This window comes from Pelophylax lessonae, assembly GCF_965119305.1.
Source record: "Pelophylax lessonae genome assembly, chromosome: 4".
In the NCBI taxonomy this organism is placed as follows: domain Eukaryota; kingdom Metazoa; phylum Chordata; class Amphibia; order Anura; family Ranidae; genus Pelophylax; species Pelophylax lessonae.
This window is the reverse complement of record NC_138771.1, coordinates 122211905-122232851: the sequence shown is the minus strand read 5'-3', so window position 1 is coordinate 122232851 and position 20947 is coordinate 122211905. Positions and strand designations below refer to the sequence as shown.

At 42.8% G+C, this 20947-nt stretch overlaps 1 protein-coding gene across 1 annotated transcript in view; it reads left to right on the top strand.

Annotated features, from left to right (window-relative positions):
- Positions 1 to 20947, top strand: part of SCAMP5 (secretory carrier membrane protein 5) — a 73781-nt gene that overhangs the window by 39450 nt on the left and 13384 nt on the right. The window contains exons 3-5 of the mRNA XM_082255408.1: positions 9532 to 9660; positions 14551 to 14707; positions 16565 to 16666. Of these exons, the coding sequence (XP_082111534.1) occupies positions 9532 to 9660; positions 14551 to 14707; positions 16565 to 16666 (388 nt within the window). The remainder of the gene's footprint in view (positions 1 to 9531; positions 9661 to 14550; positions 14708 to 16564; positions 16667 to 20947) is intronic.

Here is a 20947-nt window from a genome sequence, read left to right as displayed (position 1 = left end):
GGAGAGGGAGAAAGGCAGGCGGCTAATGTAAACACAGCCGTCTGTCATTCTCCCTGATGTAACTGCAGAGATCATACGATCCTGCTATGTAGGATCGTATGTCTCTGTGGTTACATCACAAGCCACGCCCCTTGACAGTAAGAATCACGCCCCTAGGAACACACTTAACCCCTTGATCACTAAAAGTTAACCCCTTTCCTGCCAGTCATTTTTACAGTAACAATGCATATGTATAGCACTGATTACTGTAGTAATGTCACTGGTACCCCCAAAAGTGTAAAAAATGTCAGTCAGGGGTCCGATCTGTCCGCCGCAATGTAGCAGTCCCGCAAAAAAATTCGCTGCCATTACTAATTAAAAAACAAAAATGACATAAATCTTTCCCTTAGTTAGTAAACGCAATAAATTTTGCGCAAACCAATCCAAAAACGCTTATTGCAATATTTTTGGTAAAAAAAAAAAAATGTAGCAAAAAACAAACCACAAAAATTTTGATTTTAACATTTTTTTTGGGGGGGGGGGAATTTCATGTAAAAAATGTGAAAAATATTATTTTTTCAAAATTGTTGCTCTTTTTCTGTTTATAGCGCAAAAAGTAAATATCGCACAGGTGCTCAAATACCACCAAAAAAAAGCTCTGTTTGTGGGAAAAAAAGGACATAAATTTAATTTGGGTACAGCGTTGCACGACCGCGCAATTGTCCGTTAGTCACGCAGTGCCGAATCGCAAAATAGGCCCTGGTCTTTGAGCAGCCAAATCCTCCAGGGCTTAAAGCGGTTGTATCCCGCTTTTTTACACTTTTACCTACAGGTAAGCCTATAATAAGGCTTACCTGTAGGTACAAATAATATCTCCTAAACCGGCACGGTTTAGGAGATATTTACAGTGCATGCAGCCGCTCGCGCGAGCGGCGCATGCGCTCTGAAGGTCCGGGGGGACCTTCAATCTATTTGCCGGGAGCTTGCCAGAAGTGACGTAATCGCGGCTCCGGCCAATCATCGCGCCGGAGCCGTCTCTTCCAGCCACTCACCGCGCCGGAGCCGCCGAACCCGGAAGAGACGGCGAGGGATCATGGCAGCGCCCGCAGCGATGTCCGGGGGTCCGTGTCGGGGCTTCGTTCTAAGGTAAGTAATACATAATGAGCTAGTATGCGATGCATGCTAGCTCATTATGCCTTTGTCTTGCAGGTTTTTTTTTTTTTTTGGAACTTTGGGTTTACAACCGCTTTAAGTGGTTAAGAAGTATTGGCGTCGCAAACGCGTCCCGGGGTTTGCCAAGATTTGGAATCGCAGGCAGATTTGAGGCGATTCCAACCGCAATTCAAATCGCCTAGGTGTGAATGGAGCCTAGGGATTTATTAGCTTAATTAGTACAAACATTGCTAGAATTGCTTTTCACATGTTGGCGATTCCTAGATTTAGTTTTTTCAGGTATAGCCCGTAGGGCTATTTCTAGTCGCCAATGCGACCTGGCGCCCGAGGTTTGTCGAGCCCTGATATATATATATATATATATATATATATATATATATATATATATATATATATATATATATATATATGTGTGTGTGTGTTATAGTACACACGCACACACTGCTTTGAAAAAGTATTCATACCCCTTGAAATTTTCCACATTTTGTCATGTTACAACCAAAAATATAAATGTATTTTCTCTGTCGCTCATTGACAGACGTAGTCCTCTTTGATTCTCATCAATAGGGTTATGCTGCCTCCGCAGGAGTAGGACTAGGCAGAAAGAAAAACGTTCTGGCTCCACCCTAGGGGCAGTCCCAGAGGGTATATCCTCCCTCTCTCTGCTACAGGGAATCAGTTTTTTTCTGTCTAGTCAGGAGTAAGGACCTAAGTTCCTTGCTGGGATCTTTTTGGTCCTGGCAAGATTTTTTTTTTTTTAGAAAAAATATTTTTTTAGGTAGTTTCTCCAGTTTTTTTCCTGTGAGATCTTCAAGCTTTCCGGGGGTGGAGAATTGGCAGGCAGATTATCTAAGCCGTCAGACTCTGGATCAGGGGGAATGGTCCCTCCATCCAGAAGTTTTCCACCAGTTGTGCCTACGTTGGGGCACCCCGGATGTGGATCTGTTGGCATCTCGATTCAACAGGAAAGTACGGAGATTTGTGGCTCGCTCCCGCGATCCTCTAGCAGAGACCGCAGACGCACTGGTCGCCCCGTGGGGACAATACCAGCTAATGTATGCCTTCCCTCCTCTCAGGTTACTGCCAAGACTTCTTCGCAGAATAGAGGGGGAAGGAATTCCAGTAATCCTGGTAGCTCCGGACTGGCCTCGTCGAGCTTGGTACGCCGACTTGGTCAGACTGGTGGCGGACGTCCCGTGGCGACTTCCTCTCAGGGAAGACCTACTGTCTCAGGGACCGATCTTCCATCCTGCTTTACGATCGCTGGCTTTAACGGCCTGGCTATTGAGACCCAGGTGCTGAAGGACAAGGGATTGTCAGCTTCAGTTATTCCTACTCTAGTTAAAGCAAGGAAAGCGACTTCCAGAAAGATTTATCATCGCACATGGAAGTCCTACATTGCATGGTGTGAACCTCTGGGGTTCCACCCACGTTCCTATTCGGTTAATCGAATATTAGCCTTTCTGCAACAAGGGGTTGAGCAGAAACTGGCCTTGAGCACTATCAAGGGTCAGGTTTCAGCATTAGCTATCTTCTTTCAGAAACCTTTGGCTACTCATTCCTTGGTGCGGAATTTCATCCAGGGGGTGCGACATCTGGCTCCGCCAGTGCGCGCGCCGTTACCACCCTGGGATCTTAATCTAGTATTGTCAGTTCTTCAGAAACCTCCCTTTGAAGATATTAGGGAGATTCCTTTACCTACGTTGTCCCAGAAGGTGGCCTTCTTGGTGGCTATCACTTCTGCACGCAGGGTGTCAGAACTGGCTGCATTATCTTGTCGTTCCCCATATCTGGTGGTTCATAGAGATAAGGTGGTTCTACGCCCGAATCCATCTTTCCTACCTAAAGTAATTTCAGATTTTCATCTGAATGAGGAAATTGTATTACCTTCCCTGTGTCCTAAGCCCAGCCATCATCTGGAGTTTGCTTTACACTCCTTGGATGTGGTCCGGGCGATCAGGGTATACTTGAAAACGACAGACTCGTTTCGCAAAACGGATTCACTTTTTGTGGTCCCGGATGGACCCAAAAAGGGGTTGCCTGCATCTGCCGCGACTATTTCCAAATGGATCAGACAGACGGTGGTACAGGCTTATTCTATTAAGGGTCGGGAGCCCCCGTTCCCTGTTAAGGCGCATTCCACTCGGGCGCTTAGTGCGTCATGGGCCTTTCGCCATCAGGCGTCAGTGGTCCAGGTGTGCAAGGCGGCTACCTGGTCATCGGTGCATACCTTTACAAAACATTATAAAGTTGATGTAATGGCATCGTCTGATGCCTCGTTTGGCCGCAAGGTTTTGCAGGCCGCAATTTGAGGAGACCAGTGGTCTACCTCGAGGGTTTTTTTCCGTTGGAATTTTTATTTGAGTCTCATTCTTTGTTTATAATGAGCCTTTAAACTTCTAGTTGGCAACGGTTGGGCCTTCTAAATTGGATTTTGATTTCTGTCAATCCCACCCCTCATTTGTGGCACTGCTTTGGGACGTCCCTATTGATGAGAATCAAAGAGGACTACGTCTGTCAATGAGCGACAGAGAAAATTGGATTTTTGTAAGATCTTACCGTAAAATCCTTTTCTCTTAGCTCATTGACAGACGTAGTACCCGCCCCTCTATCATTGAGTTGGGTTGGGTTAAATTCTCTGACACTGCTTTGTAACAGAACTGATTCCCTGTAGCAGAGAGAGGGAGGATATACCCTCTGGGACTGCCCCTAGGGTGGAGCCAGAACGTTTTTCTTTCTGCCTAGTCCTACTCCTGCGGAGGCAGCATAACCCTATTGATGAGAATCAAAGAGGACTACGTCTGTCAATGAGCTAAGAGAAAAGGATTTTACGGTAAGATCTTACAAAAATCCAATTTTATTGGGTTTTTATGTGATAGACCAACACAAAGTGGCACATAATTGTGAAGCGGAAAGAAAATAAGTTTCCAAAATAGTTTACAAATATCTGAAAAGTGTGGCGTGCATTTGTATTCACCCCCCTCTGCTCTGATACCCCTAACTAAAATTTAAGGTAACCAATTGCCTTAAGAAGTTCCCTAATTAGTAAATAGTCCACCTGTGTGTAATTTAATCTCAGTATATATACAGCTGTTCTGTGAAGCCCTCAGCATCATAAAGGCCAAGGAACACCAGACAGGTCAGGGATAAAGTTAATGAAAAAACAAATTTAAACCCGCGCTACACAATAGTGATATGTTATTCTGTGAAAAAACTGTGAAGGAGTGCAGCTGCTGCAACACTAAGAAATTCTTAGAATAAATGAATAAAACCAAATTAATGCAGCGCTAGCAACAAATAATATCAAAAATTACAATTTAGTTAAATTGAAACCAATCTATGTGAATACAATATGTAATAATAAAATATATTAATCACATTAAAGTGCATAAATTTCTATATAAATATTTTAAAGTGCATATTTAAACTAAAATATAAACATTCAAATGTGAGATTTAAAGTGCAAAAATGGTGGAATAAAGTCCTTATTGATGATCCAAAAAGGTGCCAAAGTGCCAAGTAAATAAAGGTGCTTGTGAGGTGAAGGTGCCCTCTTGGTTCCCCACTCACCGGAATTAGATAGTATAAAAGCCCTTGGTTTTATTGCACATTTGCCCAGGATCAGATATGGAATTCCTCCGATGTGTCCTCCGTATGGAAATCGTTCCCGATAACACCATCAAAAGAAAAGAGGGCCATACATCGTGAAGTACGTAGGTATAATTTTATTCCCCAAAATACGATTAAATACTTACAAGATCAAGGAATAAAAATGGCATATAGCATACAAAGCAAGTGGCGCCGCTCTTGGCGTGCGTTCCACATACAGGAAGTTCCCGACCGGAAATGACGTTACGTCCGCAACCGGAAGTGCGTCAACGCGTTTCGCCGTCACACACAGCGTCTTCAAAGGACATCACTTCCTGTTGACAGAGGCTCTTTATACTATAACCTCTCCTACATCATATCCGGATTTGTTTAGGGAACGTAACTTAACTGGTCTTAAAATTCATATGTAACATGTCTATTGTTGGTCTAGCGATATTAATCACCTAAACCAGAATTGAAAATAAGCTTATTTGATGACTTTTAGAAAATATATGGACGTTTCTACATCCGGGCGTAACTTCCTGTTTACAAATATAACATCCTATTATACACTCGCAATGAATATTCCTTTAATATACAATAAAACTTCATATAGCTCAAATTATTGTGATTCCTAGAGCTATTTATTATTTATGGAGATGGGTTTGGATTAATTATAATAATATCGTGCTATATTATAGATATATCGATAATTAATTAAATAGTTTATTAACGGGGATAAATACCATAATTTTAAAATAACTTTTATTAAAATTATATTAAAATTAATATCAAAATTAATATAAAAACATACATTTTGTTAAAATTTAAATTTCTCTCCCTTTCTTGTTTTTAACAAAATGTATGTTTTTATATTAATTTTGATATTAATTTTAATATAATTTTAATAAAGTTATTTTAAAATTATGGTATTTATCCCCGTTAATAAACTATTTAATTATCGATATATCTATAATATAGCACGATATTATTATAATTAATCCAAACCCATCTCCATAAATAATAAATAGCTCTAGGAATCACAATAATTTGAGCTATATGAAGTTTTATTGTATATTAAAGGAATATTCATTGCGAGTGTATAATAGGATGTTATATTTGTAAACAGGAAGTTACGCCCGGATGTAGAAACGTCCATATATTTTCTAAAAGTCATCAAATAAGCTTATTTTCAATTCTGGTTTAGGTGATTAATATCGCTAGACCAACAATAGACATGTTACATATGTTAGATATGAATTTTAAGACCAGTTAAGTTACGTTCCCTAAACAAATCCGGATATGATGTAGGAGAGGTTATAGTATAAAGAGCCTCTGTCAACAGGAAGTGATGTCCTTTGAAGACGCTGTGTGTGACGGCTAAACGCGTTGACGCACTTCCGGTTGCAACGTCATTTCCGGTCGGGAACTTCCTGTATGTGGAACGCACGCCAAGAGCGGCGCCACTTGCTTTGTATGCTATATGCCATTTTTATTCCTTGATCTTGTAAGTATTTAATCGTATTTTGGGGAATAAAATTATACCTACGTACTTCACGATGTATGGCCCTCTTTTCTTTTAATGGTGTTATCGGGAACGATTTCCATACGGAGGACACATCGGAGGAATTCCATATCTGATCCTGGGCAAATGTGCAATAAAACCAAGGGCTTTTATACTATCTAATTCCGGTGAGTGGGGAACCAAGAGGGCACCTTCACCTCACAAGCACCTTTATTTACTTGGCACTTTGGCACCTTTTTGGATCATCAATAAGGACTTTATTCCACCATTTTTGCACTTTAAATCTCACATTTGAATGTTTATATTTTAGTTTAAATATGCACTTTAAAATATTTATATAGAAATTTATGCACTTTAATGTGATTAATATATTTTATTATTACATATTGTATTCACATAGATTGGTTTCAATTTAACTAAATTGTAATTTTTGATATTATTTGTTGCTAGCGCTGCATTAATTTGGTTTTATTCAGGGATAAAGTTGTTGAGAAGTTTTAAGCAGGTTTAGGTTATAGAAAAAATATCCCAAGTTTTGAACATCTCACGGAGCATTGTTCAATCTATCATCCGATAATGGAAAGAGTATGGCACTTCTGCAAACCTACCAAGATATGGCCGTCCACCTAAACCAGTGGTTCTCAACTCCGGTCCTCAGGGCCCACTAACAGGCCAGATTTTAAGTATTACCTTGGGGAGATGCAGACTAGAATACTGAAATCCCTGAGCAGAAAATATCACCTGTGATTTATTTCAGTTATCTTGCAAACCTGGCCTGTTAGTGGGTCCTGAGCACCGAAGTTGAGAAGCACTGACCTTAACTGACAGGCCAGGCAAAGAGAGCATTAATCAGAGAAGCAGCCAAGAGGCCCATGGTAACTCTGGTGGAGCTGCAGAGATCCACAGCTCAGTTGGGAGAATCTGTCCACAGGACAACTATTAGTCGTGCACTCCACAAATCTGCCCTTTATGGAAGAGTGGCAAGAAGAAGGCCATTGTTGAAAGAGAGTCCCATTTTCAGTTTTCCAGAAGCCACGTGGGAGACAGAGCAAACATGTGGAAGATGGTGCTCTGGTCAAAGGAGACCAAAATTGACTAACACTGCACATCACCGTGAATACACCATCCCCACTGCAAAAAATGGTGGTGGCAGCATCATGTTGTAGGGATGCTTTTCTTCAGCAGGGACAGGAAAGCTGAGACCAAGTTGTTGGGAAGATGGATGGAGCCAAATACAGAGCAATCTTAGAAGAAAAGCTGTTAGAGTCTGCAAAAGACTTGAGATTGGGGCAGAGGTTCACCTTCCAGCAGGACAATGACTGTAAACATTCAGCCATAGCTACAATGGAATGGTTTAGATCAAAGCATATTCATGTGTTGGAATAGCTCAGTCAAAGTCCAGACCTAAATCTAATTGGGAATCGGTGGCAAGACTTGAAAATTGCTGTTTACAGAGGCTCTCTATTTTGCAAGGAAGAATGGGAAACAATGTTACTCTCTAGATGTGTAAAGCTGGTAGAGACATCCTCAAAAAGACTTGAAGCTCTAATTGCAGCGAAAGGTGGTTCTACAAAGTATTGACTCAGGGGGGCTGAATACCGAACCCCCCCTCACGCTTTTCACAAATTGTTTTGTAAAAAATTTGGGACACCATCTTTCATTTTCCTTTCACTTCACAATTATGTGTCATTTTGTGTTGGTCTATCACAAAAAAACCCCAGTAAAATACATTTATGTTTTTGGTTGTACCATGACAAAATGTGGAAAATGTAAAGGGGTATGAATACTTTTTCAAGACACTGTATATTCAAGTAATTGTTCTTAAGTAGTGGATGTTTATGGGTTATTTTTGAAGGATAAGGATATTGTTTAGTGTCACTTTAAACTGATTGTAAAGTCTCTCTCTTTTTTTTTTTTTTTTAATAACAAACATGTTATACTTAGTCCCCGTTCACACTGGGGCGACCTGTGAGGCGACCTGGTCGCCTCACAGGTCGCCATAGGTCGCCTTCCATAGGGAAGCTGCGGACCCGTTCTAATAGGAGCGACACAAGTCGCTCCGACTTAGAAAAAGGGTCCGGAGCTTCTTTGGGGCGACCCGGAGCGACCGTCATAGACTTCAATGTTATGAAGTCCGTGCCAGCCGCTCCGAGGTCGCTGCTCGCACCGCAACCTCGGAGGTCGCCCCTGGAAGTCGGATCGCCCCAGTGTGAACGGGGCCTTACCTTCTCTGTTGCAGTGGGTTTTGCACAGAGCAGCCAAGATCCTTTTCTTGAGTCCCTCTTTGGCGCTCCTGTTGAGTGTCCCCATAGCAAGCAGCTTGCTGTGGGGGCACCCGAGCCAAGTCACAGCTCCCTGACTCCATTCAGACATGGAACTGTGACCCGGCACCGCCCCTTCTCTCTCCTGATTGGCTAACTGACTCTGAAAGCAGTGGGAGCCAGTCACGCCTCGCTGCTGTTTAAGCCAATGCTGAGGGGAGTCACGGGCAGCTGAGAAACTTCTGCAACATTGCTGGATAAAGATGGGGCTCAGGTAAGTATTAGGGCTGAGGGGCTGCTGCACACAGAAGGTTTTCTTTTTCCTAATGCATAGAATGCATTAAGATAAAAAAAACCTTGTGACTTTACAATCCCTTTAAGTTCTGAAGTGCTATAAAGTGCTATAATAATCGCATCCAGTATGGTGGTCCCCCTTTGGTTATAGCCGTTATAAGTTCCCTAACTCCCTGTGGTCTATAAGCTAAGCTTGAAATTGCTGCTCTGTTGTTTCTTAACCTAAGGGCTCTTTCACACGGGCGATCGGTTTTTATTCTCCGCTCCGGTCCTTTTTTTTTTTTTTCACGGAGCGGATGACACTTGTCATCCGCTCCGTATGTCCGCATATCATCCCATCCGTTTGTGCATTATATACGGACATAATGTATGTCTATGGGCATTGCGAATGACGCCGATGGCATCCCATTTTGCTTCCTTTCCGTTTTTTGAACGGAGGAAAAATAGGGTTCTGTTCCGTTCCCAAAAACGGAACAGAACTGAAAGGAAGAAAATCGGATGTCAGGGGATGGTCATCCGCTGACATCCGCAATGCCATAAACGTACATTATGTCCGTAAATCATCCGCAAAAAAAATAGGATGATTTGCGGACATACGGAGCGCCCGTGTGAAAGGGCCCTAAGGGTTGCAGGAAGAGTAATGGGGCAATGCAGATTGGGGAAAAAGTATACTATACTGCTTCAAATATTTAACATTTTCTTTCCACACAGATAAACAGAACAACTTCCCCCCTCTACCTCGTTTCATACCTCTGAAGCCATGTTTCTACCAGGATTTTGAAACCGATATTCCCGACCAACATCGGACCACGGCTAAACGTCTTTACTATCTATGGATGTGTAAGTATAAACCTGGACTTCATGCTTCTTATGTGACAGTGTAGCTAGCAGTGCCCACATACAGACTTTTTTTTTTTTATATTAAAGCTGATGTTTGGCTTAAAGTCCCTACACTTAGAGTCCCATCATTCATCTATAATGAAATTTGTCCCGTGTTGTGCAGACAGCTGGATCCTGGAGAAATCTTCACTGCCGGGTTGCCCTGTCCTTTTCCTGTCTCTTTGGCACTGCAGTGGTTAACCGCTTTGGTTCTTAAGGGGACAACAGCCGTAAAGATGGTCTGATCGGGACACGTCATGAAAACCTTTCTGAATGGAGGGGAGGGTAGGAGGGGGCATGTCCCTGTTGGGTCATCTTTCTTGTAGCTGAACCCAAAGCTGTTAGCCCCCACAGTGCTGGACATTTAGAGCCAGGAGAAGGACATGTATTCCTGCACAGATGATTTTTTCCAGGATCAAGCTTGCCAGTACAGTATCTTTCATTACAGGTATGTGATAGGACTAAAGTGGTTGAGGCTTTCCTTGGAAAAATTGTTGAACCTTCAGATAAGCAGATGAATACAAAAACTCTTTGAATCAAAGAAGGCATTTGGGCTGTGTTACAAAGTCCTAAACAAATGCAGGTTGCCCAAACAGGTCATATTCTGAGGATTTCCCTTTTGGAAATAACTGGGACAATAATTGATCTACTGCAAGTAGAAGGGAAGCCTGAACACATGATTTTCTGTAGGTGATTGATGAATCAACTTGAGATAACTTGGCCCAAAGTATCTACTCATTCCCGCTGACAGCACACCTGTTTTCTAGTACAGTGGTTCTCAAATCCGGTCCTCGGGACCCACTAACAGGCCAGATTTTAAGTATTACCTTGGAGGATGCAGACTAGAATACTGCAATCACTGAGAAGCAAATGAGATCACCTGTGATGTAATTTAGTTATCTTGCAAACCTGGCCTGTTGGTGGGTCCCGAGGACCGGATTTGAGAACCACTGTTCTAGTATACCATTGTAGCTCAGAAGGTTGCTGAAATTCTGTTGATTTTATTCGAAGCCACAATCTTGAAGCAAGCACGTGGTGATCTCCAGTTTTTTGTATTCAGAGGAATAGACTCGACAGAGACATAATCTTACCCTTGTACAAAACATTAGCTTAACTGTTTAGTTTTAGGGAGCAGTTCACAAAAAAGATGTTTCAGAAGTGAAAAGTGCATTGAAGGGCAACTATATTCATACGAGGCATGGGGAAGCTCCGCTTTGGGGAAAGATGAACTTGAAGTGATTGTAAACGACAAACTTGTTATACTTACCTGCTCTGTACAATGCAATTGCACAGAGCAGCCCAATCCTCTTCTTCTTGGTGAGCCACTATAGGAAGCTGCTTCCTGTGGTGGCACACCTGCAAGCTCAATCCTGAGCCATGCTGCCTGCGGCTATAGACACAGACAGCATGGCTCAACCCCACCCCTACTCCCTCCTCATAGGATTTGACTGACAGCAGCTGCCTCAGCAAAGCCTGTGGGAGCAGAGAGAGAAGACAGAGCCACTAAAGGAGAGCACAGTGCTGGATCGAGTAACCGTGGGGAGGCTAATGGAATATTTTGTACCTCCATGCAGGGAATGCATTAAGGTAAAAATGTTTAGGCTTTAGAACCGCTTTAGCTGAATTTATTTTCTCTTAAAAGAGGTGATGCTGTTTAAAAACAAAAATAATCCATTTAACAAACTCCAGCGTGCAGTTGTTCGCTTAAGGGCCCTTTCAAACAGGCAGCGTTCTTTCCGGTCAGCAGAGGATCCCTGAACAGATCCCCCACTGAATCTGCACAGAACAAAACGGTTGTCTTTTTTGTGACATCTGTGTCCGTTATGGTTTTCCTGACTGAAACAGGAATATAATGGATCTATGTTAGCCTTGGTTAACACTGGTGTGATTTGACAGTTTAAAATTGCAAGGCAAGTTGCACTGGTGTGAACCAGTGAAGTTAAGCCGCACTAGTGTGAACCAAGGCTTAAGGATCTATATATAGGTAGATGTAAATGGATGTGCCTCAGATCCGTAACATTTAGATCCAAAAAAAAAGGAAAAGCATGTAAACCTTTTTTCTATTTTTTTTTTTTTTTTTCTGACCTACAGTATCTCACAAAAGTGAGTTCACCCCTCAAATATTTTTTTATATCTTTTCATGTGACAACACTGAAGAAATGACACTTTGCTACAATGTAAAGTAGTGAGTGTACAGCTTGTATAACAGTGTAAATTTGCTGTCCTCTCAAAATAACTCAACACACAGCCATTACTGTCTAAACCTCTGGCAACAAAAGGGAGTACACACGTAAGTGCAAATATCCAAATTCGGCCCAATGTGTCAATATTTTGTGTGGCCACCATTATTTTCCAGCACTGCCTTAACCCTCTTGAAGTTCACCTGAGCTTTACAAATTGCAACTAGAGTCCTCTTCCACTCTTCCATGACGACATCACGGAGCTGATGGATGTTAGAGAGCTTGCGCTCCTCCACCTTCCATTTGAGGATGCCCCACAGATGCTCAATAGGGTTTAGGTCTGGAGACATGCTTGGCCAGTCCTTCACCTTTACCCTCAGCTTCTGTAGCAAGGCAGTGGTCGTCTTGGTGGTGTGTTTGGGGTCGTTATGTTGGAATACTGCCCTGCGGCCCAGTCCCCGAAGGGAGGGAATCATGCTCTGCTTTATCATGTCACAATACATGTTGGCATTAAAGGTTCCCTCAATGAACTGTAGCTCCCCAGTGCCAGCAGCACTTATGTAGCCCCAAACACAAACAGCCACTAATAATAAAAGAGAAGTTCCGGGTTTTTTCTCCAAAATCATACCATCCTAGGTGGATGCAACATTGGTCCTCCCTCAGCTCTGAGACTGAACCGAGCGATTAAAGACTACTGATCCGCCGGTTCTCAGAACTCCCTGAGCAGAGATCTGATGACTGTCAGTCACGGGCTCTCTGCTCTAAGGCTGCATTCACATGTCAGCGTATGGATCGCGGGCAGAATCGCCGCGATTCCGCCCGCTATCCGGAAATCATTGCAAATCGCGGGACGCCTGTGCGTTGCCCGTGATTTGCAATAGCACCCCAAACGCTGAGCGATGTTGCAGCGATTTCCGCCTGCCGAATCGCGGTAACATCGCACAAAAAAAAAAACGCGGGACGCATTACGCCCTAAAAAAGTACAAGAGCTTCTTTGGAGCGTATTGCGTCCCTCGATTTTTTTTTTGCGCGATGTTACCCCGATTCGGCAGGCGGAAATCGCGGCAACATCGCTCAGCGTTTGGGGTGCTATTGCAAATCACGGGCAACACACAGGCGTCCCGCGATTTGCAATGATTTCCGGATCGTGGGCGGAATCGCGGCGTTTCTGCCCGCGATCCATACGCTGACATGTGAATGCAGCCTTATACCCCCCCCACGCTCACTGGAGTGCTGGGTTTTGGATGGGACGGGATCTCAGGCTGAGCCAGGTGTCTAGGGTTGTGGGCAGATTCTGACTTTATCTTGCCCCAGCCTTGTACGTTCTGTGTAACATCAGCACACAGTGGGCTAGATGGGACTGGCTGAGATTGTCCATCCATGGGCAGGCTGATTGTTCCCAAGTTGATGCATTGATCAACCTAGGTACAGCCTGCATGTCCGAATTTTAGCAATGCAATTATTGCCAGCGTCTATAGCTGCTAGCAGTAATCCCTGTGTTCTCCCAGCAGCTAGGACTCCCTGCGCTCCCTCCCATTGTCGGGGAAACATACAAGCTCAGTGGGAGGTATTCCCCCATCAAGACTGACAGTGTTGATGGGGCAATCGAGTGATTTTGTGAAAATCGCATACGCAATGGCCTGCTTAAGACATTGATGGCATTGCATCCAGGTTACTAGCATTTTCAGAAACAGGTCAGCAGTGGCAGCCCATAATACATTTCTTAAATATATGCTGTATGTGTTATATTCGATCAGGGAGAAATATAAAATCACCCTTACCCATTATCTCTCTCACGGTGTGAATATTTGTGTGGTTCAAAAGGTTTTTACATACCATAGGCAGGCTAATATATATATATATATATATATATAAAATATGTCAGAGGTTGCTGTGTAAGAATTAGATGCCTGAAATGTCACACTGTAATCCTGATTTCATTCTGCAGATTGCAGTTCTGCTGTGTTCCCCCTGAAAACACTGCATGCAGATTGTGTACAAATGCTCTCATTGTGTGCTGACAGTATACATAAAGCATAGCGATCAATGAATACATTCCATGAATATAGTGATTAATTAATTTATTTTTTTATTCCCCTCCCAACTATATACTTGTCCATTATCCTCCTAGTTGTACGACTGGACAGTATGTGGAGCTTTTGATGTGACTGCGCTTTTTCATCATTGCTCAGATGGTCATGTAAGAGATTGTTATTCCCCCAATCCTGCAGCAATGAAAAGAATACTGCTCAGGCGCAGAATGCTTGTCAAGGTGAATCTGCCTTTGTCTGCTCCAGCTCTTTTATATAAGGTTTCATTTTATACACAAGCTACCAATTAACTGCTGCACTGGTGTTCCAGACATGCTGTGTGTGTGCTTTTATACATGCGTATAATATTGCATGATCACCCTAATGTATACACTGGTAGGATGCACATCTTCTGTGTGACGCACAGCTTGCCTGTGTTCATTCTATGAGTATATGATATGATCTGCCTTCTCATGCACTGTGTGATATTCTCTTAGTGTGGTTTGGAGCTCCAGGGTGGGAGGGAGGGTTATAGATCCTGACTCCTTTGCTCTGACTTTGCCCCAACCTCATTCTTATCTTTGGCTCTCTTCTTCTTGCTGCATGTGTGTGCCTCTGCGTGGCCCGGTGTGTGCGTGCAGTGAACAGCATCACGCTGGCGGTGAATCTGATTGGCTGCCTGGCGTGGCTGATTGGAGGAGGCGGAGCCACTAATTTCGGCCTGGCATTTCTATGGCTCATCCTTTTTACTCCCTGTTCCTATGTGTGCTGGTTCAGACCTATTTACAAAGCGTTCAAGTAAGTATGTGACTGCCAATTTACATTCAATCAATTTTGTCCACAACACATGCTTGTTACCTTCATAGATGACCCAAAGTGTAATAACACCTCCTGCCTACCCCATTACTGAAACAACAAAAATTGCAGAAGGGATTCCTGATAAACAGTGATGTGCAAAAGCTTTAGGCGGGTGTGGAAAAATGCTGTAAATTAAGAATGCTTGTAGGATTAGAATTATTGATAGATTATTTTCATCAATTCAAAAAAATAGAAAGTAAATGGATAGAGGAGAAATTCAAATCAATATTTGGTGTGGCCACCCTTTGCCTTCAAAACATAAATTCTTCTAGGAACACTTTTTTTTTTTCTAGAACAAGTCGGCAGGTAGGTTGTTCCAAACATCTTGGAGAACTAACCACTGATCATCTGTAGATATAGGCTGCCTCAAATCCTTCGCTCTCTTCATGTAATCAGAATCGGCTGATGTTGAGATCAGGGCTCTGTGGGGGCCAAACCATCACTTCCAGGACTCCTTGTTCCTCTCTACACTGAAGATGGTTCTTAAAGATGTGATATTTGGGGTCGTTGTCCTGCTGCAGAATACATTTGGGGCCAATCAGATGCTTCCCCGATAGTATGACATGATGGATAAGTATCGGCTTGTATTTCTCAGAATTGGGGACACCATTGATCCTGACCAATTTTCCAACTCTATTTGTAGAAATGCAGCTCCAAACCTACAAGGAACCTCCACAATGCTTCACTGTTGCCTGCAGACACTCATTATTGTACCGCTATCTATTCCTTCAAACTGCCTCTTGCTACAGCCGACTTATTCAAATTTTGACTCATCAGTCCAAAGCACCTGCTGCCATTTTTCTGCATCACAGTGCCTATGTTTTCATGCATAGGATGTGGAAACAAGGCTAAGCCACTCAACGGTGCACAAAAGGCAAAGGGTGGTCACACCAAATATTGATTTGTATTTCTCCTCTGTTCATTTACTTTACATTTTGGTATTTGATAAAATAAAACACCTCCATTTCTGAAAGCATTCTTAATTTACAGCATTGTTTCCGCACCTGCTTAGGACTTTGCATAGTATTGTACTTGACTGTTTTTGTGAAAGCACATGTCTAGGTTTTGACAGAGGCTGGGTGTGAGACCTGATGGCTGATCCTCCAGTTCAGTATGATCTGGTGAACAAATGCCTAGGTATTTACTCACATGACCAGGCTTTGTGGTTTTTACTTCAAGACCGGGAAGTCTTTTAGGAGTTACTTTGGCCTATTTGACTTTAATGTAGGACAGAGGGTGGAGGTGTTCTTACACTTTATCTACTTTACCCATGAGTCTGTATACTTTCACTTTCTCTTTTAGGCTAAGGCTACACTACAGCAAATACTAAAAGCTGATGACAATCTAATCCATGATTTACAACCTGAAAATAGCATGTAATTGGTCCTTTACCAATCCTACATTTGTAACTCATTCTGCATTGTCTTTTAACATTTTTATGAAGTCTGTGGAGAGACTAAAAATGTATATGTAGCTCTAGCCTGTCAATCTTTTAACATTCCTTTGTACTTGTATATAGGTCTTTACCTATCCTCTTGTTTTACTAAACACTGCAAACCATGCCAAGACATTTTATTTAATGTAATAACAACGTCCAATGTGGCAGTGATTACTGAACATGTTAGATGTATGTGTATTATCATATATATAGCTCTTGGTGCAGTAACTGGAAACCCCTAACTTTGTGCTAACATGGATTGTTTGCATGATTGGAATACTTCCATGTGAGCCATGTTTCTACATTTACTTTGTTCTTTACGCATTCTGTATTTGATCTATGATTTTCTCCTTTGACAGGACGGACAGCTCCTTTAACTTTATGGCTTTCTTCTTTACCTTCATGGCCCAGTTGGTGATTAGCATAATACAAGCCGTTGGTATTCCTGGCTGGGGAGTCTGGTAGGAGTTTATGTACATTTTATGACAATAGTGATGTTAGGTAATTTCTTGGGTAATGACCATTGCCAGTTTTTGCATTTAGTCATTCGAGATGCTCTGGGTTAAGGTCATACAGGGGGCTTTTTCGTTGACTGTGTCCTGATAATCTTACCATGTAATAACCTCTACACATGGGCACGAATAAGGGTCATTCATTACCATTTCAGCCCCAGAAGGTTTCCCCCCCTTAATGGCCAGGTCATTTTTTGGGATATGGCACTGCATTACTTTAACTGACAATTGCGCAGTCGTGCGATGCTGTACCCAAACAAAATGTATGTCCTCCCCCCCCCCCCCCCCCCCCCCCCAAGATAGAGCTTTCTTTTGGTGGTATTTGACCACCTCTGAGGTTTTTATATTTTGTGCTATGAACAAAAAAATGCGACAATTTTAGAAAGAACAAAGTACCCAATATTTTTTACTTTCTGCTTTAAAACGCATTCCAATAACATTTTTTTAAAAATTCTAATTTCTTTATTAGTTTAGGCCAATATGTATTCTGCTACATATTTTTGGTAAAAAAAAATCCCAATAAGCATATATTGATTGGTTTGCTCAAAAGTTAGCATGTCTACAAACTATAGAATATTTATATGGCATTTTTTTTATATTTATTTTTTTTACTAGTAATGGGGTCGATCAGCGATTTTTAGCAGGACTGCAACATTCCTGCAGATGCCTAACTGGCACTTTTGTCAGTTTTTTGGGGACCAGTGACATTATTACAGTGATCAGTACTAAAAATATGCACTGTTCCTGTACTAAGGACACTGGCAGGGAAGGGGTTAACATCAGGGGCGATCAAAGGGTTAAATGTGTCCCTGGGCAGTGCTTGCTAACTGTGTGGAGGGATGGACTGACTGCAGGAAGACAGAGATCCATGTTTAGCAGAAACGCAAGATCTCTCCCCTGACAGAACGGAGATCTGCCTTATTTACATATATATATATATATAGCGGGTCGTTGCAATATTTTATGTCACACAGTGTTTGCGCAGCGGCCTTTTTTGGGGGGGAAAAATACACTTCACTGAATTTAAAAATAACGAAACGGTAATGTTAGCCCATTTTTTTTGTATATTGTGAAAGATGATGTCACACCGAGTAAATGGATACCGAACATGTTACGGTTTAAAATTGCACACACTCGTAGAATGGCGACAAACGACGGTACTTAAAAATCTCCATAGGCGATGATTTAAAGGTTTTTACAGGTTACCAGTTTAGAGTTACAGAGGAGATCTTTTGCTAGAATTATTGCTCTCCCTCTGACAGTCACGGCGCCTCACATGTGTGATTTGAACACCGTTTACATTTGTGGGCGCGACTTACGTAAGCGTTTTCTTTGGTGTGCGAGCACGACAGGGCGCTTTCAATTTTTATTTATTTTTTTCCCTATTTAATTCTTTATTTTATTTTTTTATTTTTTTACTTTCCCTTTAAAAAAAATTTGATCACTTTTTTTGCTGTTACAAGGAATGTAAACATCCCTTGTGAAAGTAATAGGCAGTGACAGGTACTCTTTATGAAGGGATCTGGGGTCTAAAAGACCCCAAATCCCTCCTTTGCACTTAAAAGTATTCACAACTGCAAAATCATCGTTTTTGAATACTTTAAATTTTTTAAATCAGCGCCGTTTCTTCATTGAAAACCCGATCGAAGCCGAATTCCGTGAACGGGAGACCTGGTCAAAGTGGCAGAAGGAATCCTCCCCCCCCCCCCCCTTTCCTCCTTCCCCTTCCCCCCTGCTCCTTTTTATGACGTCCCAGCTTTAAGGTAGTCCTGAACTTTGAGTAAAGATATCTGGATGATGCCTGCAGATACAGACATCCTCCAGATATCTTTTATTTTTTTTTCAGCCTGTGATTCATTGTGTTTATAAAAGCCATCCTAACAGCTGATTAGCTGCTGGATTGGTTTTACAGGCAGCAGGAGAGGACGTCTTCCTCCCTTCTCACCCTCTTTGGGCTCTCCTGTGTGATCGGGGAGACGAAGATCCGATCCGGCGATCTCCATAAAGAAGACCATGCCTTATTCTTATTACAAGAGATGCTTACATTCATTGTAAAAAGAATAAAAGTGATTAAAAAATTAAAGGGAAAGTGTAAAAATAAAATTAATAATAATAAATTTTTTTTTTAAAGCGCGCCCTGTCCGCTTGTGCTCACACGCAAAAGTGAACGCATACGTAGGTCACACCCACATATGTAAACAGCGTTCAAACCACACATATGAGGTATTGCTGCGATCATCATAGCGAGAGCAATAATTATAGAACTAGAACTCCTCTATAACTCTAAACTGGTAACCTGTAAACATTTTAAAGCGTTGCAAATGGAGATTTAGAAGTACCGTAGTTTGGAGCCATTTCATAAGTATGCTCAATTTTAAAGCGTAACATATTTGGTACCTATTTACTCGGCGTAACATCTTTAAATTTAAATTTTACCCAACATTTGGGTAATATATTGTGCTTTTTCGCATTAAAATTCATCAAAGTGTTTTTTCTTTTTTTAAAAATTGCGTTTGAAAAATTGCTGTGCAAATACCGTGTGACAGAAAATTGCAACGACAGTCATTTTATTCTCTAGGGCAGGGGTACTCAAATGTAAACTTGAAAGGTCCACTTACAAATTTTCCATTCAGTCCGAGGTCCGGAAATGTGACCGTCAAATTCCAAATACATAACGCCAACAACAAAAAAAGGCATTCCCAAAACTTGCCCCCATCCAATGCAGAGTGATCAGTGTGCGTGCCCCCATTAATGCAGAGCGACCAGTGTGCGTGCCCCCATTAATGCAGATTGACCAGTGTGCGTGCCTCTATTAATGCAGAGCGACCATGTGCGTGCCCCCATTAATGCAGATTGACCAGTGTGCGTACCCCCATAAATCTGGACCGCAGAAGCGGTCTGCTTCCTTCTGTCATCAGCGGGGGGGCAGAATTGAGACGATCGGGAAGATCAGAGTGGCTGTGTCTTACACTTGCAACACTGCATGATTACAAAAAGCAGAGTACAAGTTCTTACTCGGCGGAGAGGCTGTCCTACAAAGTCCCGCCTCCTGGACACCAGCTCCTATGATAGACGTCACCGGTGTTCTGTCTATCATAGGTAAGAGCCGGCCCAGGAGGCGGGACTTGGTAGGACATCCTCTCCGCCGGGTAAGAACTTGTACTCGGCTTTTTGTAATCATGCAGCGCTGCAAGTGTAAGACACAGCCACTCCAATCCTCCCAATCCTCTCCATTCTGCCGCTGATGACAGAAGGAAGCAGACCGCTTCGGCGGTCCAGATTTAAGTCTGTGTGGGTCCGCAGTCCGCCTATTGAGGACCCCGGCTCTAGGGTTTCTGCTGGGTCTGCGACCACACGCCGGGAATCCTCAGATAGTAAGGATGATTCCTCCACTTCTGCAACTGCGCATGAAAAGGTGCTGGTGGGAACACTAATTGTATCTGTGCGTAAGACCTTGAAGATGGTGGATACAGCTGCGATGGAGGCGCAGGTTCCCTTTGGCACTCACAAGCCATCTAGAGCAGCAAAGGTGTTTCCTTTTTCCTTGCCTATTTTGACAGAATTCTCGCTAAAGAATGGGGACGACCAAAGCGTCCCCTTGGGTTCCCTAAGCAATTTACTAGGCGTTACCCTTATTAGGAGTTCCTTATTAAAAAGTGGACCCTCTGGTTTCCAGACTGAACAAGGCATGATTCCAGTTGAAGAGCCCCCGGCCTTTAAAGATCCGTCTGACAGGAAGGCGGAGGCTGTGGCCGGCAATATGTACACTCTGGCTGGCTGGTTTGACATTGAGGCCGGTATTCACCATTGCCCTGGTGTCGCAAACTCTGACCTGTAGGCTAGCTTTTATGCCGTGACCTGGAGGGAGAATAGCCCCCCCTGCCTTTGCTGAGCTAGCGGACCAGGGGCTGCAGTTTATCTGTGATGCCACTTTGGATGCGGCTCCCCTAGTGGCTCGGCTCTCTGTTTTGGCAATGGTCCTTCGGCGTGTCTTTTGGCTTTAAATGCTGGTCTGCGGACCAGACTTCTAAAAAGGCCTTGACTGCTCTCCCCTTTCAAGGGGATCACCTGTTTGGGGCTACTCTGGATGACATCATTAAAGATCTCACAGGGGGAAAGAGTACTTTTTCTTCTGTAGGCTAATAAAGGCAAGGAACTTTGTCGTAGACATTGACCCTCCTTAGCTCACAAGAACTTTTTTCATCCCTCAGGGGCGACTGACAAGGGCTC